The 24,644-nt window shown below is 42.6% G+C and overlaps 1 protein-coding gene across 1 annotated transcript in view; it reads right to left on the bottom strand.

The window, feature by feature from the left end:
• LOC132826225 (paladin-like) overlaps positions 1-24,644 on the bottom strand; it is a 119,262-nt gene that overhangs the window by 61,995 nt on the left and 32,623 nt on the right. Inside the window, exons 9-14 of the mRNA XM_060841908.1 lie at positions 21,568-21,672; positions 17,784-17,879; positions 16,721-16,855; positions 8,774-8,890; positions 7,600-7,779; positions 4,147-4,344 (exon numbers count right to left, since the gene is read on the bottom strand). Coding sequence (XP_060697891.1) covers positions 4,147-4,344; positions 7,600-7,779; positions 8,774-8,890; positions 16,721-16,855; positions 17,784-17,879; positions 21,568-21,672 — 831 coding nt within the window. The remainder of the gene's footprint in view (positions 1-4,146; positions 4,345-7,599; positions 7,780-8,773; positions 8,891-16,720; positions 16,856-17,783; positions 17,880-21,567; positions 21,673-24,644) is intronic.

The following is a 24,644-nucleotide window of genomic DNA, read 5'->3' as shown; positions in this document are numbered from 1 at the left end:
GTTTTCATAGATCTAAAGTAGATGATCTTGCACCTCTGCATATTGAACTCCTTCTGTTGCAGTTTGCACAATCTCCTCATCTATTAGCATTACCTCGCATTTCCCCCATCTGCACTATTTACCTCCTAGCTTATCGTCTCAGCAAACATTTGGTGAAAAGCTGCGACCCCTGTACTCATCACCCTTCTCTCTCTCTCCTAGCTTAATCAATTCTAGATATTCAGATGCCAGCAAAACTATGTGCTCTCATTTTGAAAAACAATTTCATCTGTAAAACTTTATTGAATTGCTTCTGCACATACCATATTATCAACACTTCAGAATCCTCAATTAGATTTGCTTATGCATGATGGGGAGGTGTAGTAGTGGTTCTGTTCGCCGAGCTGGAAGTTTTTGTTGCAAACGTTTCGTCCCCTGGCTAGGAGACATCATCAGTGCTGTGGAGCCTCCTGCGAAGCGATTCTTTGATGTTTCTTCCGGTATTTATAGTGGTCTGTCCTTGCCGCTTCCGGGTGTCAGTTTCAGCTGTCCACTGTAGTGATTGGTATATTGGGTCCAGGTCGATGTGTCTGTTGATGGAATTTGTGGATGAATGCCATGCCTCTAGGAATTCCCTGGCTGTTCTCTGTCTGGCTTGCCCTATGATAGTAGTGCTTTCCCAGTCGAATTCATGTTGCTTGTTGTCTGAGTGTGTGGCTACTAGGGATATCTGGTCGTGTCGTTTTGTGGCTAGTTGGTGTTCATGTATGCGGATTGTTAGCTGTCTTCCTGTTTGTCCTATATAGTGTTTTGTGCAGTCCTTGCATGGTATTTTTATAAACTACATTAGTTTTGCTCATGTTGGGTATTGGCTCCTTTGTTCTAGTAAGTTGTTGTCTGAGCGTGGCTGTTGGTTTGTGTGCCGTTATGAGTCCTAGGGGTCGAGGTAGTCTGGCTGTCAGTTCTGAAATGCTCCTGATGTATGGGGCGTACATACATCAGGAGCGTTTCAGAACTGACAGCCAGACTACTGCGACCCCTAGGACTCATAACGGCACACAAACCAACAGCCACGCTCAGACAACAACTTACTAGAACAAAGGAGCCAATACCCAACATGAGCAAAACTAATGTAGTTTATAAAATACCATGCAAGGACTGCACAAAACACTATATAGGACAAACAGGAAGACAGCTAACAATCCGCATACATGAACACCAACTAGCCACGAAACGACACGACCAGCTATCCCTAGTAGCCACACACTCAGACAACAAGCAACATGAATTCGACTGGGAAAACACTACTATCATAGGGCAAGCCAGACAGAGAACAGCCAGGGAATTCCTAGAGGCATGGCATTCTTCCACAAATTCCATCAACAGACACATCGACCTGGACCCAATATACCAATCACTACAGCAGACAACTGAAACTGACTCCCGGAAGCGGCAAGGACAGACCACTATAAATACCGGAAGAAACATCAAAGAAGCGCTTCGCAGGAGGCTCCACAGCACTGATGATGTCTCCTAGCCAGGGGACAAAACGTTTGCAACAAAAACTTCCAGCTCGGCGAACAGAACCACTACAACAAGCACCCGAGCTACAAATCTTCGCACAAACTTTGAATGATGGGGAGGTGATATCACAATGGGATTATTGGTAGACTATTAATCCAGAAGCTCAGTTAATGTTCTGGAGACCCAGGTTCAAATCCTACCACTGCAGATGGTGGAATTTGAACTCAATAAAAATCTACTGATGGACCATAAAACTATTGTTGATTATTAGGAAAAACCCATTTGGTTCAGGCATTTTCTTCAGGAAAGGAAATCTGCCATCCTCGTCTGGTCTGGCCTACTTGTGATTCCAGACCAACAGCAATGTGGTTGACTCTCAATTGCTCTCTGAAATGGCCTAGCAAGCAATTCAGTTCAAAGGCAACCAAAGACATGCAATAAATGCTGGTCATCCAGAGATGCCCATGTCCCACAAGTGAATAAAAAAGAATCTTGGTCAGTTCACATTTACCCAACTGTTCAATTATACGGCCCCTAATAAAATAGTCTCACGATTTTACTACAACTGTCATGGATCTAACCAGCGTATGATCCTTATCCCTCTTACTCTTTCTAAAATACATCACATTATTGGAAATTTTCAAATCCTAGATGCTGTATTGAAAGAGTTTTGGAAGATTCTGAATAATGCTTCAATAATTTTCCAACCTATTTATTTTAATACAGTTGGGTGAAAAGAATCACACGCTGAAGATTTGTAAAGGTTTAACCTCATTAAATTCCAATATCATTTTTTTCTAATTTATGTTGATATAGTTGGCTGTTCTCCTTAATATTTTTCTAAATATTTGATGGCTTATCCTTGAAAAGAATCACAGAACAGAAAAATGTGTGCAGCCCAGCAAATTAGCTCTTTCAAACTGCAGTGCAGTTAACCCCATTTCTCTGCTCCTTCCTCATATCCTGGAAATTTGTTTCTCTGTCAGATAGTTATCCCATTCCTTTTTAAATCCTTCTGCTGAAACTGTACCTACCAACTTCTCTGGTATTTCAAATCCTGACCATGGTGTAAAATAAAATTCCTCATTTCCCTCTGATTCTGCTGCCAAATACTATTTAAACTGTGTCTCTTCATTATCAACCATTCAACCACTGAATCTTGTTTCCTTATGGTGATTCTACCTAAACTGGGTAGGTGATGGCCTAATGGTATTATGACTAGATTGTTAATCCAGAGTCCCAGCTCATTTTCTGGTGACCTGATTTGATGCCTGGCATGGCTGATGGTGGAATTTGACTTCAATAATAATCTGGACAAAAACAGTATTATGACCACGAAACCATTGCTGATTGTCAGAGGGAAAACTTTAATTCACTAAATCTAGTTCATTAATATCCTTTATAGGGAAGAAAATCTGCTGTCCTTACCTGGTCTGACCTCCATGTGACTCCAGACCCACTGCAAAGTTGTTGACTCTTAACTGCCCTCTGGGTAATTAGGGGTGGGCAATAAATGTTGGTCCAGCCAGTCACACCCACATCCATGAATGAATAAAATAAAACCTTCTGTGGTTTATAACATTTTCTCTTGGCCTTTTCTGCTCCATCAAGAACAACTCCCATCTTTTCCAGTTTGTCACTGTAACTAGGTAAGGTGAATGACAAGGGTCATTTACCTAGGGTGGGGGAGTTCAAAACTAGAGGGTATATTTTTAAGATGAAAGGAGAAAGATTTAAAAAGGACACGAGGGGCAACATTTTTATAGAGAGTGGTTCATGTATGGAATAAACTGCCAGTGAAAGTGGGAGATGCAGCTACAGTTGCATTTAGATAAGTTCATGAATAGGAAAAGTTTGGAGGAATGCTGTCCAAGCAGAGGTGGGTGGGACTAGTTTAATTTGGAAATATGGTTGGCTTGGACTGATTGGACCGAAAGATCTGTTTCCATGCTGTATGACTCTATAAGTCATGGGAGAGTCTAGGATCAAAGGGCATAGTCTCAGAATTAAGGGGTGCCAATTTAAGATTGTGATGCAGAGGAATTTTTTCTCTCAGAGGCCTGAGAGTCTTTGGAACTACTTGCCACAGAGAACTGTAGGGACAGAGTCTTTGTATGTGTTTGAAGGCTGAGGTAGATGGATTCTTGATCAAGAGGAAAATCAAGGGTTATGGGGAAAGGGCATGAAAATGGATGGATTGGCTTGATCCTGTTCCTAATTCTAATGGTCTAATGGTCCAGTGATTTGATTGCATTATCCAGACTATGACTAGTTTGGCTTTATCAAAGGTGTTATCTTTTGGACCAGATGTTGACCCAAGATTCCATCTACCCTGTCTGGTGGATGTAAAAGTTCATATTACACTGTCAAAGAGTATGGAAGTTTTCCCCAATGTCTTGTACAATAGTCCTCAACCAACAGCATTAAATATAAATTGTCTGGTCATGTATCCATCTGCATTACAATAGGGCCTGCACTTCAATAGTGCTTAAATGATAGTGAAGTGCTTTGAGACATCGCAAGGTTGTGAAATAGACTATATACAGATAAGTCCTTTCTTCCATATCATGTTTGGAACAACAAAGGTTAAAAATCACAAATAGAATAGAAACCAACAAATATGAATAAATCACATAAGTGTACCTCTTCTCTGGGAGCCGCGCAGTCTGTAATTGGAATGCGTTTGTAATGCAGTTGGGGAAACTGCATGGCCATCTGAGTGTAAACCTCCTGCAGAGTGTTACACGATGAAAACTGCTTCAGCTCCTTTGTTTCTTCATGCCATGTCTCTATAGCATTCTGCGAGTTCAACACATCTACTTTGGTGGCAGTCTCCACTTCCTGGATCACGATAAAGAGAAACAAACTTAAAATTGAGCTTCAGCTACCACGAGTTAGAGGAAAGCTCCTCATTTACAGCTCCTCATGGCTACCATAGACAACAGAGTTCTCCTTTGATACCCATGTGACAAAATGAACAGGTACATTAACTTGCTGCTGGGGCCTAAAACCTTCAGTGAAGTGTGATGTCCATTTTGGTTTCAATAGAAATTAAATATTAACGGTTTCTAAAATTCATTAGTCAATCCGTAGTGCTGGCTACAAATCCACCATGAGGACAGGAAATAAGTTTTGTCCCCACATTATTAAATGTTTTACACCTGCAAGAATGATTGTGGCATTTTGGATGAAAAATAACATATTCCATGCACTTTGCATGCAGGTGCCAGTCATTTTGCGCACTTAATATATGTTTACATTCCATCCAAAAGGGTAAGGTTCCAATATTGCTTCAATGTAAGTGATTTACAGACTCCACCTGTAAAACACAAATACCACCCCTATTTCATGTCTCTTCCTGTTTTGCTGTCAATGTGTCCTTATTGAACTTTTAGCCTCCTTCTTTACTGTTGAGGCCCTTTGCATAACTATTGATGAGCTCACTTTACCCCAGAGCCCTTAAATTTGGAAATTCCCATGCCCATATTGGGCCTACATCCTTCCCTTGTAGAGGCCATAGCTACAAAGGTCTGTCTGAACTTCCACCCCTTTCCAGAACTCGCAGTCCAATCCTATTCATTACATCATCCCACCCTCGCATATCCAGTTGCCCTGAGGACTGTTTCCTTTCCCTCAGAGACCCAGTACAATGAAGCCCATTCCAAGACTTGAGCTGCCCACTTTGCTTGGGACTTCATTGATTGCCCCCTCTTAAGCCCTCTAATCTTTATTGATCAACCCCACCAAAGGACTGACTTTGGCTTACTCTGTCCCGGAGACTGATTTTGTAGGACATTGCCCTGTGACCTTGGCTCAAATCACTGTGACTGATGCCTCAACAGCAACTTGACTGCCCAACCTGCCATTCTTGGACTCCTAGCACTTGACCTGTATGACTAACTGTGGCCTAATTCCTTCTTTTGGAAAGACATTGATTTCCGGTGTCTCAGAGTCATAGAGATGTACAACACGGAAACAGACCCTTTGATCCAACTCATCCATGCCGACCAGACATCCCAACCCAATCTAGTTCCACCTGCCAGCACCCATCCCATATCCCTCCAAACCCTTCCTATTCATATACCCATCCACATGCCTTTTAAATGCTATAATTGTACCAGTCTCCACCACTTCCTTTGGCAGCTCATTCCATACACGTACCACTCTCTGCATAAAAATGTTGCCCCTTAAGTTTTTTTCATATCTTTCCCCTCTAACCCTAAACCTATGCCCTCTAGTTCTGGACTCCCCACCTCAGGGAAAAGACTTTATCTACTTATCCTATCCATGTCCCTCATGATTTTGTAAACCTCTATAAGGTCACCCCTCAGCCTCCGACGCTCCAGGAAAAACAGCCTTAGCCCATTTAACCTCTCCCTATAGCTCAAATCCTCCAAGTCTGGTAACATCCTTGCAAATCTTTTGTGAACCCTTTCAAGTTTCACACATCTTTCTGATAGGAAGGTGACCAGAATTGCACACAATATTACAACAGTGGCCTAACCAATGTCCTGCACAGCGGCAACATGACCTCCCAATTCCTGTACTCAATACTCTGACCAATAAAGGAAAGCATACCAAACGCCTTCTTCACTCTCCTATCTACCTGCGACTCCACTTTCAAGGAGCCATGAACCTGCTCCAAGGTCTCTTTGTTCAGCAACACTCCCTAGGAAATTACCATAAGTGTATAAGTCCTGCTAAGATTTGCTTTCCCAAAATGCAGCACCTCACATTTATCTAAATTAAACTCCATCTGCCACTTCTCAGCCCATTGGCCCATCTGATCAAAATCCCGTTATAATCTGAGGTATCCTTCTTCGCTGTCCACTACACCTCCAATTTTGATGTCATCTGCAAACTTACTAACTATACTTCCTATGCTCACATCCAAATCATTTATATAAAATGATGAAAAGTAGTGGACCCAGCACCGATCCTTGTAGCACTCCACTGGTCACAGGCCTCCAGTCTGAAAAACAACCCTCCACCACCACCTTCTACCATTGAGCCAGTTCTGTCTCCAAATGGCTAGTTCTCCCTGTATTCCATGAGATCTAACCTTGCTAATCAGTCTCCCATGGGGAACCTTGTCGAACGCCTTACTGAAGTCCATACAGATCACAATTACCACTCTGCCCTCAGTCTTCTTCATTACTTTTTCAAAAAATGCAATCAATTTTGTTAGACATGATTTCCCAGGCATAAAGCCATGTTGACTAAGCAGTCCTTGCCTTTCCAAATATATGTACATCCTGTCCCTCAGGATTCCCTCTAACAACTCGCTACCACTGACATCAATCTCACTGGTCTATAGTTGCCTGGCTTGTCCTTACCACTTTTCTTAAACAGTGGCACCACGTTAGCCAACCTCCAGACTTCTGGCACCTCACCTGTGACTCTCCTTTGGCAATGTATCTGATCGTGGCCAAACTTGTGACATGGAGCTAATAAAGCCACTTGGCTGACTGTAACCGTTCCCCCTTACTGACTATTTTCCCACTTCACCTCAATAAGGATCGTTCATACTTGATTTTGACATGTGATAATTTGCTTGAAACACATGGAGTACTTTTGCCACATTACCTGCTGTCATATACTGTAGTTGTGACATTGACGTGTCATGTCCTCCCCACTATCTAACTGACAGATTAACTGTTCACTGATCCCCACTGCCACCAGCTGCCTGTCTCATTTTCTGTAGAAAAAAACAAAACAAGCCACAGAAGCTAGCAACCTATAACTGAATTTTAAAGACCCCATAAACTAAGAAAATGATGTGACCTGCACAGGGGCTGGCAGTCTATTGGTAAGTGATAAAGTCAGCGAGTGTGCACTAAGAATGTAAAGAGAAATATATAACTGTTGGCAATCTCTATGCAAATATAATGTGAGTGTGTGCTCAGAAAACAATGTCTGTAACTTGTATCTGATTACAATCATGCAATAAACAACATTTACTCAAAGACAAGAGCCATTTGTCATTTAACTACCAAGTTTATGGTCAATGCAAGCTATATTGGTCCAAAGTGCTTTTACTCACATCAATATTAATAAGTACCATTTGCTCAGTAACTAGAAACTCAGGGTATTCACCTCCAGTTGCTCTGCTGTTGTCACAGGAATGATGATCTCCTGCTGGAGGTTGTTGACCTCCCTGAGTGAATACATTTTTCCATCACCTTCCAACACTGCTTCCTCTCGCAGGTTCAAACATAAAACTCGGCTAAACTTCCTGCAACCATCTGTCAGGTAGGAGAGAATATGCTCCAGTCCCTGCAATCAAAATTATTTTACTTTTAGGTCTTGGGTGCCCAGTACTCTGGTTTAACTTAGCACAAGTACCTCAGCTTTTCAAGTTAATTCGACATTTACAGAATTGCATTTGTCATACAATTATGCCTGTGATCTCCCAGAAATAAATGCCCACCAGTACATGGAGGATTTACCAATCAGTTTATAAGAAGTTACCCATAGTCAGCTGACCAAAATTCAAAGACCTGCTCACTAGGGTTTAAAGGGAGGACATTACCCACTGATGTGTAAATGAACCATGGTCCAATACTGTATGCAGAGGGAAGTACATACTGACGTAGAGAGGAAGTGTCCATTGTCATACAGAGGGCCATACTCATCGGCATTTAGAAGGATCATTCTGTGATGTACACAAAGAACTACAGACTGGTGCTTGTGATACATAGAGAGGCATCCACCATTATATGGAACTACGAAACAGTATTGAGAAGAGTTTCCAATTAGTAAATAAGCAACAGCCACTGGTAGCCTTCAGTCATTCCCACTATATAGCTGAGCTGTCCACCAAATTATACAGGAGCTAAAAACTAGTTTTTACAGGAACAAAAACAATGTTGCTGGAAAAACTCAGCAGGTCCAGCAGCATCTGTGAAGAGAAATCAGAGTTAACATTTCGGGTCCCGTGATCCTTCCTGAAACTTCTGTTTTTGTTTCTGATTTACAGCATCCGTAGTTCTTTTGTTTTTTTTATTTAGTATTCAAAGGAGTCAGTCTTAGAATGCAAAGTATCTAAGAATCAATCAGTAATTGTACACATTATTTTATGTATACCTCTAAAAATATTGGAAGGAGTAGTTGACAGAATGTGAAGATACCGCCCAACTGCTTACACAACTTACACAGGATCCTAAGCTGCTATTTAGAGAAGCTATTACATTGAGTTGCATATTAATATAATTGAGGCTGTTCTACTGAATACAGAGAAGTACATGATGTAACAAATGGGATTGCTGACCTCTGGATTTGGTTGTGCCATTCCACATACAGGCATTTTTGAAACTTTTCTGTAGTTTGCCACCTTCATCTCTCTCAGACTACTCATTTCATCAAGATCCAGGGATTCATCCGCAAACTACAGGTCACAAGCAGAGAGTTAATCTGAGGCTGTAAAGTTATATAAGGCTTTCAAATGACAGGGAACAAGATGGTCGGTGATCATATTGTTAATATTGTGTGAGTCTATTCCTTAACCTGCTTTCATTCCTGTATAATTAACATGCAGTGAACAGAAACTGTTAAAAAATAGACTGGAGAGTTTGAGACTTTTCAAGTATTGAAATTATTCAGACTGACTAAAAGGCGATTGTTTTCTCACAATTTGTCAGGAGATTTTTCTCAGAGATCTTTTAAGTATTTATCTGTTACCATCTGAAAAATGATGGTCAAAAGTTTGGAGAGTGATATGAAATCTGGCATGTATCATACAACACTGGTTGGATTCTTCTGAATATTGCTACGAGGTTCTATTCTGCAGAGCATTTCCAGTGCATATACAACAACTTACATTTATTTAGTTCCTGTGATGTAGTACAAGAGCTCACACACTTCACAAGAGTATTATCAGATAAAGTTCAGTACCAAACCACAAAATGCAATAAAAGCAAATGACCAAATGCTTAGCAAAGAGATAGATCTTCAGAAGCATCTTAATAGGAAGAGAAACTTAGATATGGGTCGTAGTTAGATAGGGAATTTCAGATGTTGGTGCCTCAACATTGACGGACCACTGCCCGTGAAGTGACAATTGGAACAAAGATGCACAAGGGTTCAGAATTGAAGGAAACAGAGATCCTGGGAAGTTGTAGAAGGTTACAGGCATAAACATGAGCGAGACTATGGTAGGATTTGAACAAAAGGATGATAATTTTAAGTTTGAGATGTTGCTGGATCAGGAACCAATGTAGTTGGTGATGGATGAAGAATATTTAAGAGGAATGAAAAATGGGAACTCAACCAGGAAAATATTGGGCGAGAGCAATTTCAGTGTACCTGTGTAGATAACAAAAGCATGATTGAGCTGAGCAGATAGAAGCAGAGGATTGAAGCTTGAACAGGGATTAATGATATTAAAACAGCTGGAAGTCAGCAGATTTGGTGACGAAAAGAATATGGGTTGGACATTCAGATCAGATATGACACAAAGGTTGAAAATAATCTATAAGCTACCTACTCTATCCCTTTTCTAAGCAATCGTCTGCGATAGATCTACAAAGGAGTGAAAGGTTATGCAATGTGGACAGGAAAATGGAATTAAGGACACAATCAACCAGTGACACTCTTATTCAATGGCACAGCAAGATGGAGAGTTCAAATAGCCTACACCTGTTGATAATTTTATGCTTAAATTTTTATGTAAACCAGTCTGTTCACAACCTTGGAATCCAATTTGTTGTTGAGATAAATTTCCTCCCTTATATTCATTCCATCACTTATGTCATTTTTTTTTCTTATACCTTAGTATGGGATTACTGCTAGATCGGTAAGTAGCGTTGATTCAATTTACTCGAAAATCTCAACAAGTGAAAAACTGATAACTTGCAGTTGCAGAGCAATTTGTGTGGACATCTTTGGTCCAGTGCACTGCTGCTTGTAATCTTCATGGCTCCTGGTCATGGGATGGCATGCTGGTCCTTAGCTCATTAGCATACTTAATTTATAAAGTAACACAGATCTTAAAACAACAACACAACATCCCTTTCTTCCAAGATAAAAATGACATGCCCAAAGTGTGGAAGCAAGTATTCATTATGTGGTTCAAAACTATTCACACTGAAACAAGGATTGCAAGATTTATGAGTTATAGACACTGAGAGGTATTGTACACAATTCTGGTCGCCCTGCCACAGAAAGGATATTATTTCACTGGAGAGGGTTCAGAAAAAATTTACCAGGATGTTGCTGGGAATGAAGAGTTATAAAAATAAATTGCAACGGCTGGGACATTTTTCACTGGAGCGTAGGAGGTTTAAGAATGACCTTATAGAGGTTTATAAAATCACGAGGGACATAGTTAAGGTGAATAACAAGGGTCTTTACCCTAGGGTGGGGGAGTTCAAAGCTATGTGGGAGGAAAAAGTTTTAAATGGGACATGAGGAGAAACCTTTTTACACAGAGAATGGTTTGTGTGTGGAATGAACTTTCAGAGGAAGTGGTGAATATAGGTACAGTTGCAACATTTAAAAGACTTTTGGATAAGTTTATGAATAGGAAAGGTTTGGTGGGATATGGGCCAAATGCAGGCAAGTGGGTATAGTTTAATTTGGAAACAGGGTCTGCGTGGACCGAAGCTTCTGTTTCCACACTGTACGGCTCTATCAGGCATAGGTGATTCGATGGTCCTTCTGGATCTCGTGATGGTATAAACTTTGAGACTAGATGTCATACTTGGTTGCTCTCAACTTTAGTGTGTGTCAGTCTCTTGTGCATTGTTAGAAAGTTGGTTGCTGTCATGGTGGCCTTCCATAACTGTATTAACCAAGTGTGTTTTGTCTCTTCCTCCCAGCTCCAGCTCCCTCCTATTTGTCTCTCAGCCCCCTTGGACTCTCCCCACATTCCTGATAAAGAGTTTATGCTTGAAATGTTCGTCGGATGCTGCCTGACTGAGTGTGCTTTTCCAGCACCACACATTTTGACTCCCGCATTACCACAGCCACATCTCCTTCCTCAGCACCTGACTAAGGAACCGACTGATCCCAAATGGAATCCAGACTACATTCAGTCTGTCAAAATTCGGACCTGACCAGGACAATCAGTACCTACAGCAAATCCAAAGCCTCCAGAAATGGTTCTCCCTCCGGAACCTCTGATTCACGCTTGCGGCCACGTGTCGCCACCTACTTTCCCTGCAGTCAGCCCTACCCCAGCTCAGGACCACATTGTCCTAGACCTGCAATGGACCTCTGCTGTTCTACACCCTGAGAAGAATCCCACACTCAACAAACACTTTTTCTCCAGCTTATTGGACATCAAGGAACATAAGTACACCAAACTTTCATGTACTTACCTCCAGACTCGGGATTCCTCAAACATCCCAGAACCTTCTCCCGGCTTCCAAAACCACTTGGATGCCATTTGCCATGCAGCCATGACAGCCACCACCACCATGGCAAATCATGACATCAATACTGTCCCCATCGCCTCACAGACAACAGCCACGTCGACTATACCACCTCCAAAGTCGTCGCCAAAACAACTAACACCTCAATCACTACCACAACAACCATCACCAAAACCACCGCAAAGTCCACTGCCTCCACAACTGCTGCAAAGACAATCGCCTCCAAAACCACTGCAAAGACTACCCAGCACATCATTTCTACTCCTGTAGTTGCTTCCACCTTAGCCACTTCTGCTCCCACTGATATCACTCTCCAGAACACTGCCAACAAACAAGCTGACACCTAAAGACATTGTGGACGTCCCATGGAATGTCACATTTGCCCCGTGGATGCCACGGAATGCACAGATTCTGCCTCCCTGACCCCCAGATTGAGTGGCGCTTCTGTTGATGACATCACCCACGATACCATAACCACACCTACTGCAGAGACAGCCTCCGCCCTCAGCACCAACTCTAGCCCCATACCAGGTCCTAGCCCCCCCCCCCCCACCACCTCTCCCTCACTGAGGACGAACAATCAGTCCTCAGTAAAGGCCTCACATTCATCCCAGATTAATGAATTTAACACGCATTGCAACATCAAATTTTTCTTCCGCCACGTCCACCTCCCCATTTACCTTTTCCGTCAGGACTCACATCAATTTTCCGAGGACCCCTTCTCCTGCCTTTAACACACCCCACCCACCTAGACAATCCTCACTAGTCTGTTACCCGGTCTCGATCTCTTCATTTCCAACTGCGGCTGTGACATCGACTGCCTCAACCTGTCTATTACTCTCTCTCACTTCAATCTCTCACCGTTACAATGCACAGCTCTCCACTCACCCCACTCCAAACTCAACCTCACCATCAAACCAGCAGACAAGGAGGGGGGGCACAGTGGTAGTTTGTCACACCGACCGCTATACCCCTGAAGCCAGGTGCCAACTCGTGGACACCTCCTCCTATTGCCCCCTTGACCACAACCTCACCTCCCATCACCAAACTCTCATCTCCCAGACCACCCAGAACATCATCAACTCAGGGGATCTCCCACCAACAGCCTCCACCTCATAGTCCGGGAACCCTGCACCGCCCGGTTCTACCTCTTACCCAAAATTCACAAACCTGACTGACCCAGTCAACCCATTGTCTGAGCCAGCTCTTCTCCCATCAACACAACTAGTAACCTTATGCCAACACACTCATTCCATTGGCTGAACTGGTCCTCACCCTTAACAATTTCTTCTTTGAATCCTCACATTTCCTCCAGACCAAAGGGGTAGCCATGGGCACCTACATTGGGCCCCAGCTATTCATGCTTCTTCATCAGGTATGTGGAATATTCCATCTTCCATAGCTATACCAGCACCATTCTCCACCTTTTCCTTCGTTACATTGATGACTGTATTGGTGCCACCTTGTGCTTCCACGAGGAGGTTGAACAGTTCTTCAACTTCACAAGCACCTTTCATTCTGACCTCAAGTTCACCTGCACCACCTCAGACATCTTCCTCCCCTTCCTGGACCTCTCTATCTCCATCAACGGTGACTGACTCAACACAGACATCTATTTCAAACCCACCAATTCCCACAGTACCTGGACTACATCTCCTCTCACCCCACCTCCTGTAGAAACACAATCCCTTATTCCCAATTCCTCTACCTCCACCGCATCTGCTCTCAGGAGGACCAGTTCTACCATAGAACATCCCAGATGGCCTCGTTCTTCAAAGACCACAATTTTTCCTCCATAGATGCCCTCCAGTGCATCTTCTCCCCTTCCACCTCCACCCTTGAACCCCATCCCTCCAATTGCAACAAGGACAGAACCCCCCAGTCCTCACCTTCCACCCCACCAACCTCCAGATACAATGCATCACCCTCTGCCACTTCCACCGCCTACAAACAGACCCCACCACCACAGATATATTTCCTTCCCCACCTCTATCTGTGTTCCGCAGAGATCATTCCCTCCACGACACGCTCGCTAGCTCCATGCACCCCACTAACCCTCCCTCCACTCCCAGCACCTTCCCTCGTCACCAAGAGATATAAAATTTGTTCCTACATCTCCCACCCTAAAGGATCCTTCCACATCCAACAGAGATTTTCCTGCACCTCTACACACGTCATCTACTGTATCCGTTGCGCTCAATGTGATCTCCTCTTCATTGGGGAGACAGGATGCCAACTTGCAGAATTTTTCAGGGAACATCTCTTTAAACAATGCCACCGCCCCATGATCGAACACTTCAACTCCCCCTCTCATTCTGCCAAGGACATGCCTCCTCCATTGCCAAATTCTAGCCACCTGGCACCTAGAGGAAGAATGCCTCATCCTCCGCCTTAGGACCCTCCAATCACATGGGATCAATGTTGATTTTACCAGTTTCCTCAGCTCCCCTCCCCCGATCTTATCCCAGATCCAACCCTCCAACTCAGCAGTGCCCTCTTGAACTGTCCTACCTGTCCATCTTCCTTCCCACCTATTCGCTCCACCCTCCTCTCCAACCTATCATCTTCACCCCCACCTCTATCTACCTATCACATTCCCAGCTACCTTCCCCCAGCCCCACCACCCTCCCATTTATCTCTCAGCACCCCCTTGGGCACACTCCCTGCCAGCCCACATTCCTGATGAAGACTTTATGCTCAAAACATCAACACTCCTGCTCCTCGGATGCTGCCTGACCAGCTGTGCTTTCCAGCACCACACGTTTTGACTTTGTAGCGTGTGTTCTATGTACAATTGTAGTATTTTACAAGTCCCTGAACTGGCTTTTGTTTCTGCTCAATATTGTTCCATTTGGTGTTGCAAGTTTTTCAGATCTAGGCTCACCAGATACTTTGGAAGCCTCTGATGGTAACCAAGTTCATTGGATTGGGATGAATGACTGTGGCTCTCTGTTATATGTATAGATTACATAGTTCTGCATCTGCATGTCAGCCATGTGCCATTTTAATTCTCTCTTGTTTTAAAGAATTTTGTCCTGTATATCAGAGAACTTGGACAGATGATGACTTTGCAGAGTCGTCTTAACTTGATTTCTACTGGAAGTGCAACTCTTAAGCATAGCACAACAACACAATCATCCTGTTTTGTCACCCTGAACTTCACAATAATTTTGACTGTATGAACTATTCACTCAACAAGACTGTTGGAACTGAAACAATGTGGTCAGGCTGTCTCATGTTTTATTCCTCTTATGGTATACATGTCTCCAAATGTCCACCTAGTATATTGCAGTCTATTGCCAGGTATGAACTCTTCAGGTGTACCAGATAGCCTGAGCATTGCATTCGTTGTATCTACTGTGAATGCATTTAACGTGTCTTTCAACACTCTGACAATTAGAAATTTGGAAATATAGTTTGTGACTAGGAAAAGATCGGTGCCACATATTGGTGAATAAATCTTTTACTTTTGGATCAATGGACTAATAGAATCTCATGAAGGTGAAGAGGTCCCTTGTGTTGCTGTGATTGGTGACACTGGCATGCATTGCACATCCACATTGATTTTTTAATGTCTTTGTTGGCGTCTGACCAATACAGAGTATCCTGTGCCAGGTATCTTGTTTGTTCTATGCCCACGTGTCTCTGGTTCATGTGACAATATGGCATGGTGGTTAGCTTCTGGTACATGTCTTGAGTTAACTATTTCATCTCTATATGGCCAGAAGTAACTGGCATCTCTTTTAGATTCCCTACAGTGTGGAAACAGGCCCTTTGGCCCAACCAGTCCACACCGACCCTCCGAAGTGTAACCCACCCAGACCCATTTCCCCTCTGACTAGTGCACCTAACACTACGGGCAATTTAGCATGGCCAATTCACCCGACTTGCACATCTTTGGACTGTGGGAGGAAACCAGAGCACCCGGAGGAAACCTATGCAGACACAGGGAGAATGTACAAACTCCACACAGACAGTCGCCCGAGGCTGGAATCGAACTTGGGACCTGGTGCTGTGCTAACCACCGCGCCACCATGGTGCCCTCTTGTTTCATGTCAAACCATCCTTCCATGATAACTGTCCATTGTGCCTTCTGTTGCGGATCATTAACTATTTCCACCGGATGTTGGTTGCATTTGTGCTGATCGAACTTCATCAAATTGATCAGAAGAACATTTCCCATCTCAATGTCCATCATGTCTACTTTTATCCATGGGGAAATTTCTGCATCATTTTTCAGATTTGGTAAACTGTTCAAGGTAATCATTTTCATATCGAGTTTATAGCTGAAGTACTTTTACCAGAAGTCATTGTAGTCTAAGTGCTGCAGTTATCGGTGAGTTTTAGCAAATCGCTTCCTGTGTTTTATAATCAGCTTCCACAGTAACTTTCTCATTAAACAGGTACATATGGAACCCTGCTGTTGGCATCACATTTGTACACAAATACTAAAAATGCTAAGTATCCTTATAACCCAGATTTAAAAAAGAAAGTCACTATAGTCCCACACTCTCACTAGACAGAGAGAGAGAGAGAGAGACAGAGAGAGAGAGAGACAGAGAGAGAGACAGACAGACAGACAGAGAGAGAGAGAGAAAAACAACTGGTGGTGGTTTAACCTGATGGTCACCATGCCTCAGAGAGGGGCAAGGTTGAGAAGGTAGGACCTTTCTTGTGGACCTCAGTTGATGCGGGAATTGAACCCCCATTGTTGGCATCACAAACCAGCCATCCAGCCAACTGAGCAAATTGGCCTTATGTGTAGCATGTAAGAACAGAATGTCTCCCTCTCACCGAAATTCAATTGACATGAAACAAGTTCTCAATAAATGCAAGTGACTTACTAGAACACAATGGCGGCCACTGATGGGATTAGCTGGAGTCTTCATCTCAAGTCTAGACATAGCACTCAGTAGCCTGTAGAAGAAGGGTTTCCTTCGCATCCAAGTACTGAACATGACTGAGAAAGCTAATGGATACTGGAAACATTTAAAAATAGTTCACATAAAACCATCTTCAGATGCTAAAATTGTAATAAAGTGTTTAATGACTTTAAAATGCCCTAATAACCTTATGTTTCAAGGTGTTGACAATTCTGAATGGTAGCACTGTTATTTCCACTGAAAACTATGGGTTCAAATCCAAATCCAGATACTTGAGCCTTTCAAAGAAGATGAAGCTTCAGTGGCCTTCTGTATAGTTGGAGGTACAGTGCTTTGGATGAGATCATCTTGGAGTGAATTTGTCAAATCAAATCCCATTCTCAATATCAGTCCAAACTGAGGGTCAGAAGTCCCTAAATGGTTGTGATGGGATTTTGGTTGTAATCTTCACAGAGGTGCCTAATCAAGGAGTCACCTCTGGGAGACACATTCAATTAAGAATGGCAGGCAGACCAGGGAAATAGGAAGTCCAACTGAAGGTATATAAAAATGACTGGCCAGTCATGTTAATGCATTCTCTTATCATTTTAGCTGGGATCTGACAGTTTCTTGAAGTTGGCTGTCATGACTCCTACATTTTAACATTTGCTATATTTCAAAATGTAGCATGAGTTTCAAAATACTTCATTGGTTGTAAAATACTTTGGAGCATGCTGTAGTTCTGACAGATGGCATAAATGCAAGTTAGTGTTGCCCACAGGGAGTTACAGGCAGATACCAAAATCTTCAAATGTACAATGCATTTAATTAATTAACTATTTAAAGTGAATACTTTGAAAATTGTTTCTTCAATAAATATTCTGTGATTCTCCATTCTGACCCCACTCAATGTTGGTTCGATCACAGAGGAGAACAATATCTAGGTCAGTTTGTGAATTGTTTTATACCTTCAATTTTCCATCAATATAACCCACACTATGTTTCCATCCATACTGAGCTGTATATAAATATTAATGCTTCTGACCTGTTCATGAAGATAGCTGTTAAAAACAATGAGGTAAAAATATCTCTGAATCATCTGGAATGTTTTGCTGATCAGGTTTTCTCGCAAACTGATTTCCTAAAATAATACAAGATCATTTTTACCAAAAATCAAGCTGGTCATAATTACACAAAACTATTAAATGGTTTGAAGCAATTCCACAATTTATTCCTGCGACTATCTGCCTGATTTGAATACAAATGTTTAAATTTATTACTATCTATCTATATCTCCAGTAAATACAAGGCTAAGAATGTTACAAATAATAAACCTGCTTTACTGTACAAAGTACTTTTCATTTTATTAATATTATAAGTATAGAACTGATTGGGACTGAACTTTAGGATTCTGGATTAGTGGTGCTGGAAGAGCACAGCAGTTCAGGCAGCATCCGAGGAGCAGCACGGTGGCACAGTGGTTAGCACTGCTGCCTCACAGCGCCTGAGACCCGGGTTCAATTCCCGACTCAGGCGACCTCCTGTGTGGAGGTTGCACTTTCTCCCCGTGTCTGCGTGGGTTTCCTCCGGGTGCTCCGGTTTCCTCCAACAGTCCAAAGATGTGCGGGCCAGGTGAATTGGCCATGCTAAATTGCCCCTAGTGTTAGGTAAGGGGTAAATATAGGGGTATGGGTGGGTTGCGCTTCGGCGGGTCGGTGTGGATTTGTTGGGCCGAAGGGCCTGTTTCCACACTGTAAGTAATCTAATCTAAAGCAGTAAAATCGATGTTTCAGGCAAAAGCCCTTCATCAGGAATAAAGGCAGAGAGCCTGAAGCGTGGTGCAGTGGGAGAGGGACTCCCTGAGATTCTTGTAGAGAGAGGAGGAAAACTTCTTCAAGGCAGGCATCCTTGCAAGAGGATTCGCAGTAGGGTTAAAATCAACTAGGTAAAAACAATGACTGAACTTTAGGAGACTTACTACAATTTCTTTCCTACATTTGAAGAAAAATTCAAGTTATTTGGAGCTCTGACTAACTACGGTCTGAAAAAAGTCAAACAACAAGAATATCAGGAATAAATATCAAACAATGCAATGTACTGTTGTATGTCACACAATTAGTATGTCACTATACTTTTACAAGAGGTGCTCAGGATGTCATCACTATTGTAGTATATGACCCGAAGGCATAAAGGTGTCTCAGACTCCATCTTAACTTGGGTCACTTGCAGCATGACACACTGATGGAAGTGCTCTACTCTTTAACCAAATTGTCTGACACTTGCTCGGATACAACAGACCAAATCCCCCCTTTTCTTTGGCAGTGTTTTCTCATGTGAGATTCATGTCATCCAGTTTGCCATGATCCCATTATAACTCTGTTCCTTCTTTGGTTGAGCATGCACAGGCTTCTTTGACACCCCTGTCATGGAACCATTTGGCAGGTGAGGTAGAAAGCATGCCAGAACCTTGAACAATTACTGCGCCTGGCACCAGATTTAATCCTGGCTGCACACCACTTCAAATGCAGCAAGACAGCATCTGTCCTTCACCTCAGGTGCTCCACCGCTACCCCCAAGAAAATGGCACAGGTGGTCAGGTTAACTCCTTGGTTCAGCTACAGGGACTTGGAGGTACCAGTGGGATGGGCTGGTGGTAAAGGAGCCAGTGTTTCTTCCTGCTGAATGGCATAGAGGGCTATGACACCAGACTCAGCCAGCCCAACTGAAATAATGGCCTGGGGTGAGTGTATTGTCCAGGCTGGAAGACAACACACAGCACTGCTTGAAAAAGAGGTTAATGATCTTCCCCACAATCCTTTCACCACTACCTCACACACAGGGCCGCAACTCCCTCTACTTCTGTCACTAAATACACCTCTCACAAGGTGTGTATGGGCTATAGTTCTCATTGTTGCTTGTATCAGCAACTCTCAATCACCTCAACCTCCCAAACTACTAAACTGCCCTGACCTCTGAGCACCCTGTTCACTCACTGGGAATAGTTCATCACCTCTCCTGCTCCTGCATCACCAACTGCTCTACGATGCCCTTGTATCTCTTATTTCTCACAGAACTGAAATCTCTGAACTGGTTGCACTTGACCTGCAAGGCTGATCACAGTCCAGCCTATGGACTGGAATTGATTAAGCTTCCTGACTGACTATTATGGTACCCCCTGGCTTTCTGCATTCACCCTTGATCCTATGAACCACTAGTTCCTTTTGACATTTGTGCAATGCTGTTTGGTTGAAGCATGTATCATTTGTTTGCTACATAATTTGCTTGCTCACGGTGCAGGAGTGGCATTGTCATACCATGGCATCATGCAGTAATATATCCACTGGCTTGACTTGGAATGACTCTCAACTGCAATATGCTGTTTGTCTCCCTACACTTGTAGTGCAAGCCAGAAAGGCTGGCAGCCTCCAGGTAAGCAGAAAATGAGTGAGCACTTGGAAAGAAAGCTAAAAAAAAAATGAGATACATCCCGCATCAATGCATACATGCCCCTGTGCACAGCAGCCTGGCAAAAGCATGCAAGTGCCAAGTGTCCCTGCTGATGCGGTTAGGCTAGTGGTTTAGCAATGCCCATTTGCAGAAACGGAGGTGGACGAGGACGGTGTTCATGGACCGTGCGGGGATGTTGTGGTGAAGACATAGAAGAAAAAGGCAAGTTGCTGTTGCCAGGCTACCATTCTGATGTAGATGGCAGGAGTTGGCACCGTGTAGTTTCTTGAAGGAGAGAATTGGGTTTTTGATTTTTCCAGACCTGCCTTATATTCCTAAATTTGCCACCAATGCAGCTGAAGGAAGGGAGCAGAAATTTTCACCCAAACTGTCCGAGCATCCAATGTTTTTATATAACAGTGAGCTATTGGATTTTTCAAACTATATAACCCATTTTTAATTTCTATGTGACAGGAGATATGATTAGCATTGTCACGTCAAGTAAAAAAGGTATCACACTGGATTCCAAATGTTAACTCTGTTTCTCTCTTCAAAGATGCTGCCAGATCTGCTGAATATTTTCATCGCTTTCTATATGCACTTCAGATCTCCAGCATCCGCAGTATTTTTCATTTATTACATTTTACTATGTTGCACACTCTGTCTAAGATAACCTTTAATGATTTCTGTGTTGATATTCCAGCAGTGGATCTGATGGCAAATACTATTCCATCTCTTTCCCATGATGCAGTTGGATTCACAGCCTTTCATGAAACAGAGACAACAGAATTCCCACATGCAGCATTCAAAGCAACTTTAATACAGAATAACACCTCAAAACCCTTCACTGAGGCATAATCAGGTAAAAACAAACACTGTGATAAAGATGGAGCTATTAGGAGGACTGATCGAGTGTCCATTTTTACCTGAAGGACTGATCAAAAAGCTTGATAGAAGTCCAGAGAAAAAGTTCAGATGATGCTAGAAATACATAACAACATCTCTGGGATGCTAAGACAAATCAACATTTCATATGATAATCCCTTAATGAGAACTGGCAACCAAAGGATCTGCCTCTGTATTCCTGAACTGAATTTAACAGAATCCCAATTATTAAAGTAGATTGGGCCTCACACAGGGCTCACAGGAAATGGATCCATTTATTTCATCCAGTGAGTTAAGATTTTCCACTTTGTGTTTCAGTAATTATCCAGTTTAATCGCACTGTTTGTTTTGTTTAATATGTTTCCCAAATACTGATTGTTATCTGGAATTGCAGCTCTCAAGATCACCAAATTCTAATCCGACTCAGAGAGGAGACATACTGAATCAACTTATACAAGTCATTTGGACCTTTTCAAAGTTTAAACTGTCAACCTTACCTGGCTCTGAAGCTCCTCTGCGAGCTTTTGTGCTTCACTTTTGGAAAGATAAATAATTTCCTTCAAATCATACATTTCTGAGCAAATATCCATAATGCTGTCCACCTGAAAATTCAAAGAAAGAATGTTTTAACAAGTTTGCATTTACAATAAGATGTCCACCGTTTATCATATTGGAAGGGAATGCCCTTCTTCCTTTACTACATTCTACCTCCCATTCTAGTCTTGGATGTCAACTGGCTGAATATAAAGCCCCAAAGTCCTGTTTTCACTTTTTCCTGGCCTTAAGTGAGCAAACAAGAAAACATCAACCACAAAGTAGAGAATTGCACTCGATGTAAACAAATTTGTACTCAATATATATTTAAATATGCTTGGTAATTAGCTTTTTTTCTATATCTTTGCTATAACTGTGTAAAAGATTAGCTGTTGTGTAATGTTAAATCAATGGTTGTTTCCTTGTAACTAGTCAGAGAGTCAAAGAGTCACAGATATGTACAGCAGGGGAACAGACCCTTCGGTCCAACTCGTCCAAGCTGACTAGATATCTTAAACTAATCTAGTCCCATTTGCCAGCTCTTGGCCCATTTCCCTCTAAACCCTTCCTGTTCATTTACACATCCAGATGCCTTTTAAGTGTTGTAATTGTACCAGCCTCCGCCACTTCCTCTGGCAACTCATTCTACACATGCACCAGCCTCTGTGTGAAAAGGTTGCCCCTTAGGTCCCTTTTAAATTTTTCGCCTCTCACCCTAAACCTATGGTCTCCAATTCTGGACTCTCCCACCCCAAGGAATAGATCTTGCCTACTTATCCTATCCATGCCCGTAAACCATTTAAAAATCAATTGAAGTTCAGATTATTTTAATATGATGGTTCACATTTCACCAGTTGCAGAATCACAACAAGAGAGATACATGTTGAGCATGGCTCCATGATAATATTAGATTACTTACAGTGAGGAAACAGGCCCTTCGGCCCAACAAGTCCTCACCAACCCGCTGAAGCGCAACCCACCCATACCCCTACATTTACCCCCTAGCTAACACTACGGACAATTTAGCATGGCCAATTCACCTGACCCAACTGTGGGAGGAAACCCACACAGACACGGGGAGAACATGCAAACTCCACACAGTCAGTCACCTGAGGCAGGAATTGAACCCAGGTCTCTGCCGCTGTGAGGCAGCAGTGCTAACCACTGTGCCACTGTGCCGCCCACTATTCTCTTCCTGATTCAGGAGATTGTGAGTTTGAGGCTCACTCCAGTGACAGATGTATTCCAAACTGAAAGTTCAGTGCATAATGGGGCTGAATTCTAATTCCCAATTAAAAGTTGGCATCTTTCATTGGATCAAATGTAAAAGTTGTCCGACGTAATTCCTACACCTCATTACCAGAGGTTTAACAGGTGGATCAAAGGGTGGACAGCTAACTCAATCACAGGAAGGGTTTTGTAAAGTTAACTATTTTAGCATAGCTGGCAGCCAGTAATTTAAACAGCTTTTCATAGTTAACTGTGATTAGTCAAGTTTCAATACTTGGCAGCCAAAGGAAAGCAAAGTTAGCTTCGAGATGAAGGGTAATTGTCTTTACTCCCTCGACTTCACAAGTCTCTCCCATCACACTTCTCCTCATGCAAAAGCCATTGGTGTTGGAACTCTGGCATTCCAGAATTCAGGATCATACCCAATCAGGTTTGGAAATCAGATTCATCTTCACCCCTTTGGACCATGGTTTGGAAACACCAGGATCCCAGTATCAGCTGCAGCTTCTCTTCTTGCTCCAATTGCCTCCAATGGAATCTTCCTCATGCTACATGACTTCTGGAGAACTTCGAGGGCTAACAAGACCAGGATATTTGCCCAAAACATTGATTCTCCTGCTCCTCAGATGCTGCCTGAACTGTTGTGCTGTTCCAACACCACACTAGTCTTGACTCTGATTGCCAGCATCTGCAGTACTCATTTTTGCCTACACCTATGTGATGCATACCTATCAGAGTCAGGACCACTGTCTCTCGAGTGTGGTACTAGACGAAGGTCCCGTCTTCTCTCTGGGGTACAGATCAAGAATTCCATGGCACTATTTGAGCGAAATACACAGGCAGGTGGCTGGAAGAACACAGCATGCCAGGGAGCATCAGGAGGGGGAGAAATCGACATTTCAGGTGTAACCTGTCTTCAGGACTGGAGAAGGGTTACATCCAAAATGTCGACTTCTCCACCTCCTAACATTGCCTGACCTGCTGTGTTCTTCCAGCCTCGTGCCTGTGTATTTCAGATTCCAGCATCTGCAGTTTTGTTTGTCTCTATTTGAGAGAAAGCAGGGGATTTACCCACCGGCCCAGCCTAAATTAATTGGTCAGCTGCAACGTTATTTTTAGTGGGATTGTATTGTATGCAACTTAGCTCCCATGTTTTCACCTATTGATTATACTTCATTGGCGATGAAGCTCCAAGTCAAGCTGAGGCTATAAAAAGTACAAGATAAAATTCATGCTCTTTCATTTCGATAATTCAAATTTTTATTTGATTAGTTCAGTTTATATATAGATGACAGATCCTTTGCAAATTTGGATGATTAATCACAATTTAAGAAAATCCCAATTTCTCTTCCAGGATTTGCCTTACTTTACAGATACCAAGGTCTCCAATGGAATTCAAATCTGTAAAACTCTTTCAACTGTAAACAGAATCTTTAGTATAAAAATCTGGCAGTTTAAAGCAAAATATCAAAGGCCTGTGGAATTTATTGTTCACAACATAGATAAAACTGTATAATAGAAGAGATGTGGGACAATAAGCTTGCAGTTGACATGAAGATTAGCCAGGTGATTGACAATGAGGAGAAAGGTCTTAGGTTACAGGAGGATATAGATGGATTGGTTAGGTGGACAAATCAGTGGGCAATGGAATTTAATCCTGATAATTTGAGTTGAGGCACTTTGTGAAGAAATACTTAGACAAAGGAGTACTCAATGAATAGCAGGACACTAGGAAGTTCACAGGAACCGAGAGGTCTTGAGTTGGCGTCCATAGATCCCTGAAGATTACTGGACAGATTAATTGAGTTGT

Source organism: Hemiscyllium ocellatum, chromosome 2 (genome assembly GCF_020745735.1).
Source record: "Hemiscyllium ocellatum isolate sHemOce1 chromosome 2, sHemOce1.pat.X.cur, whole genome shotgun sequence".
NCBI lineage: Eukaryota > Metazoa > Chordata > Chondrichthyes > Orectolobiformes > Hemiscylliidae > Hemiscyllium > Hemiscyllium ocellatum.
Note: the sequence above shows the minus strand (reverse complement) of the source record. Positions and strands in the feature narration are given on the sequence as shown.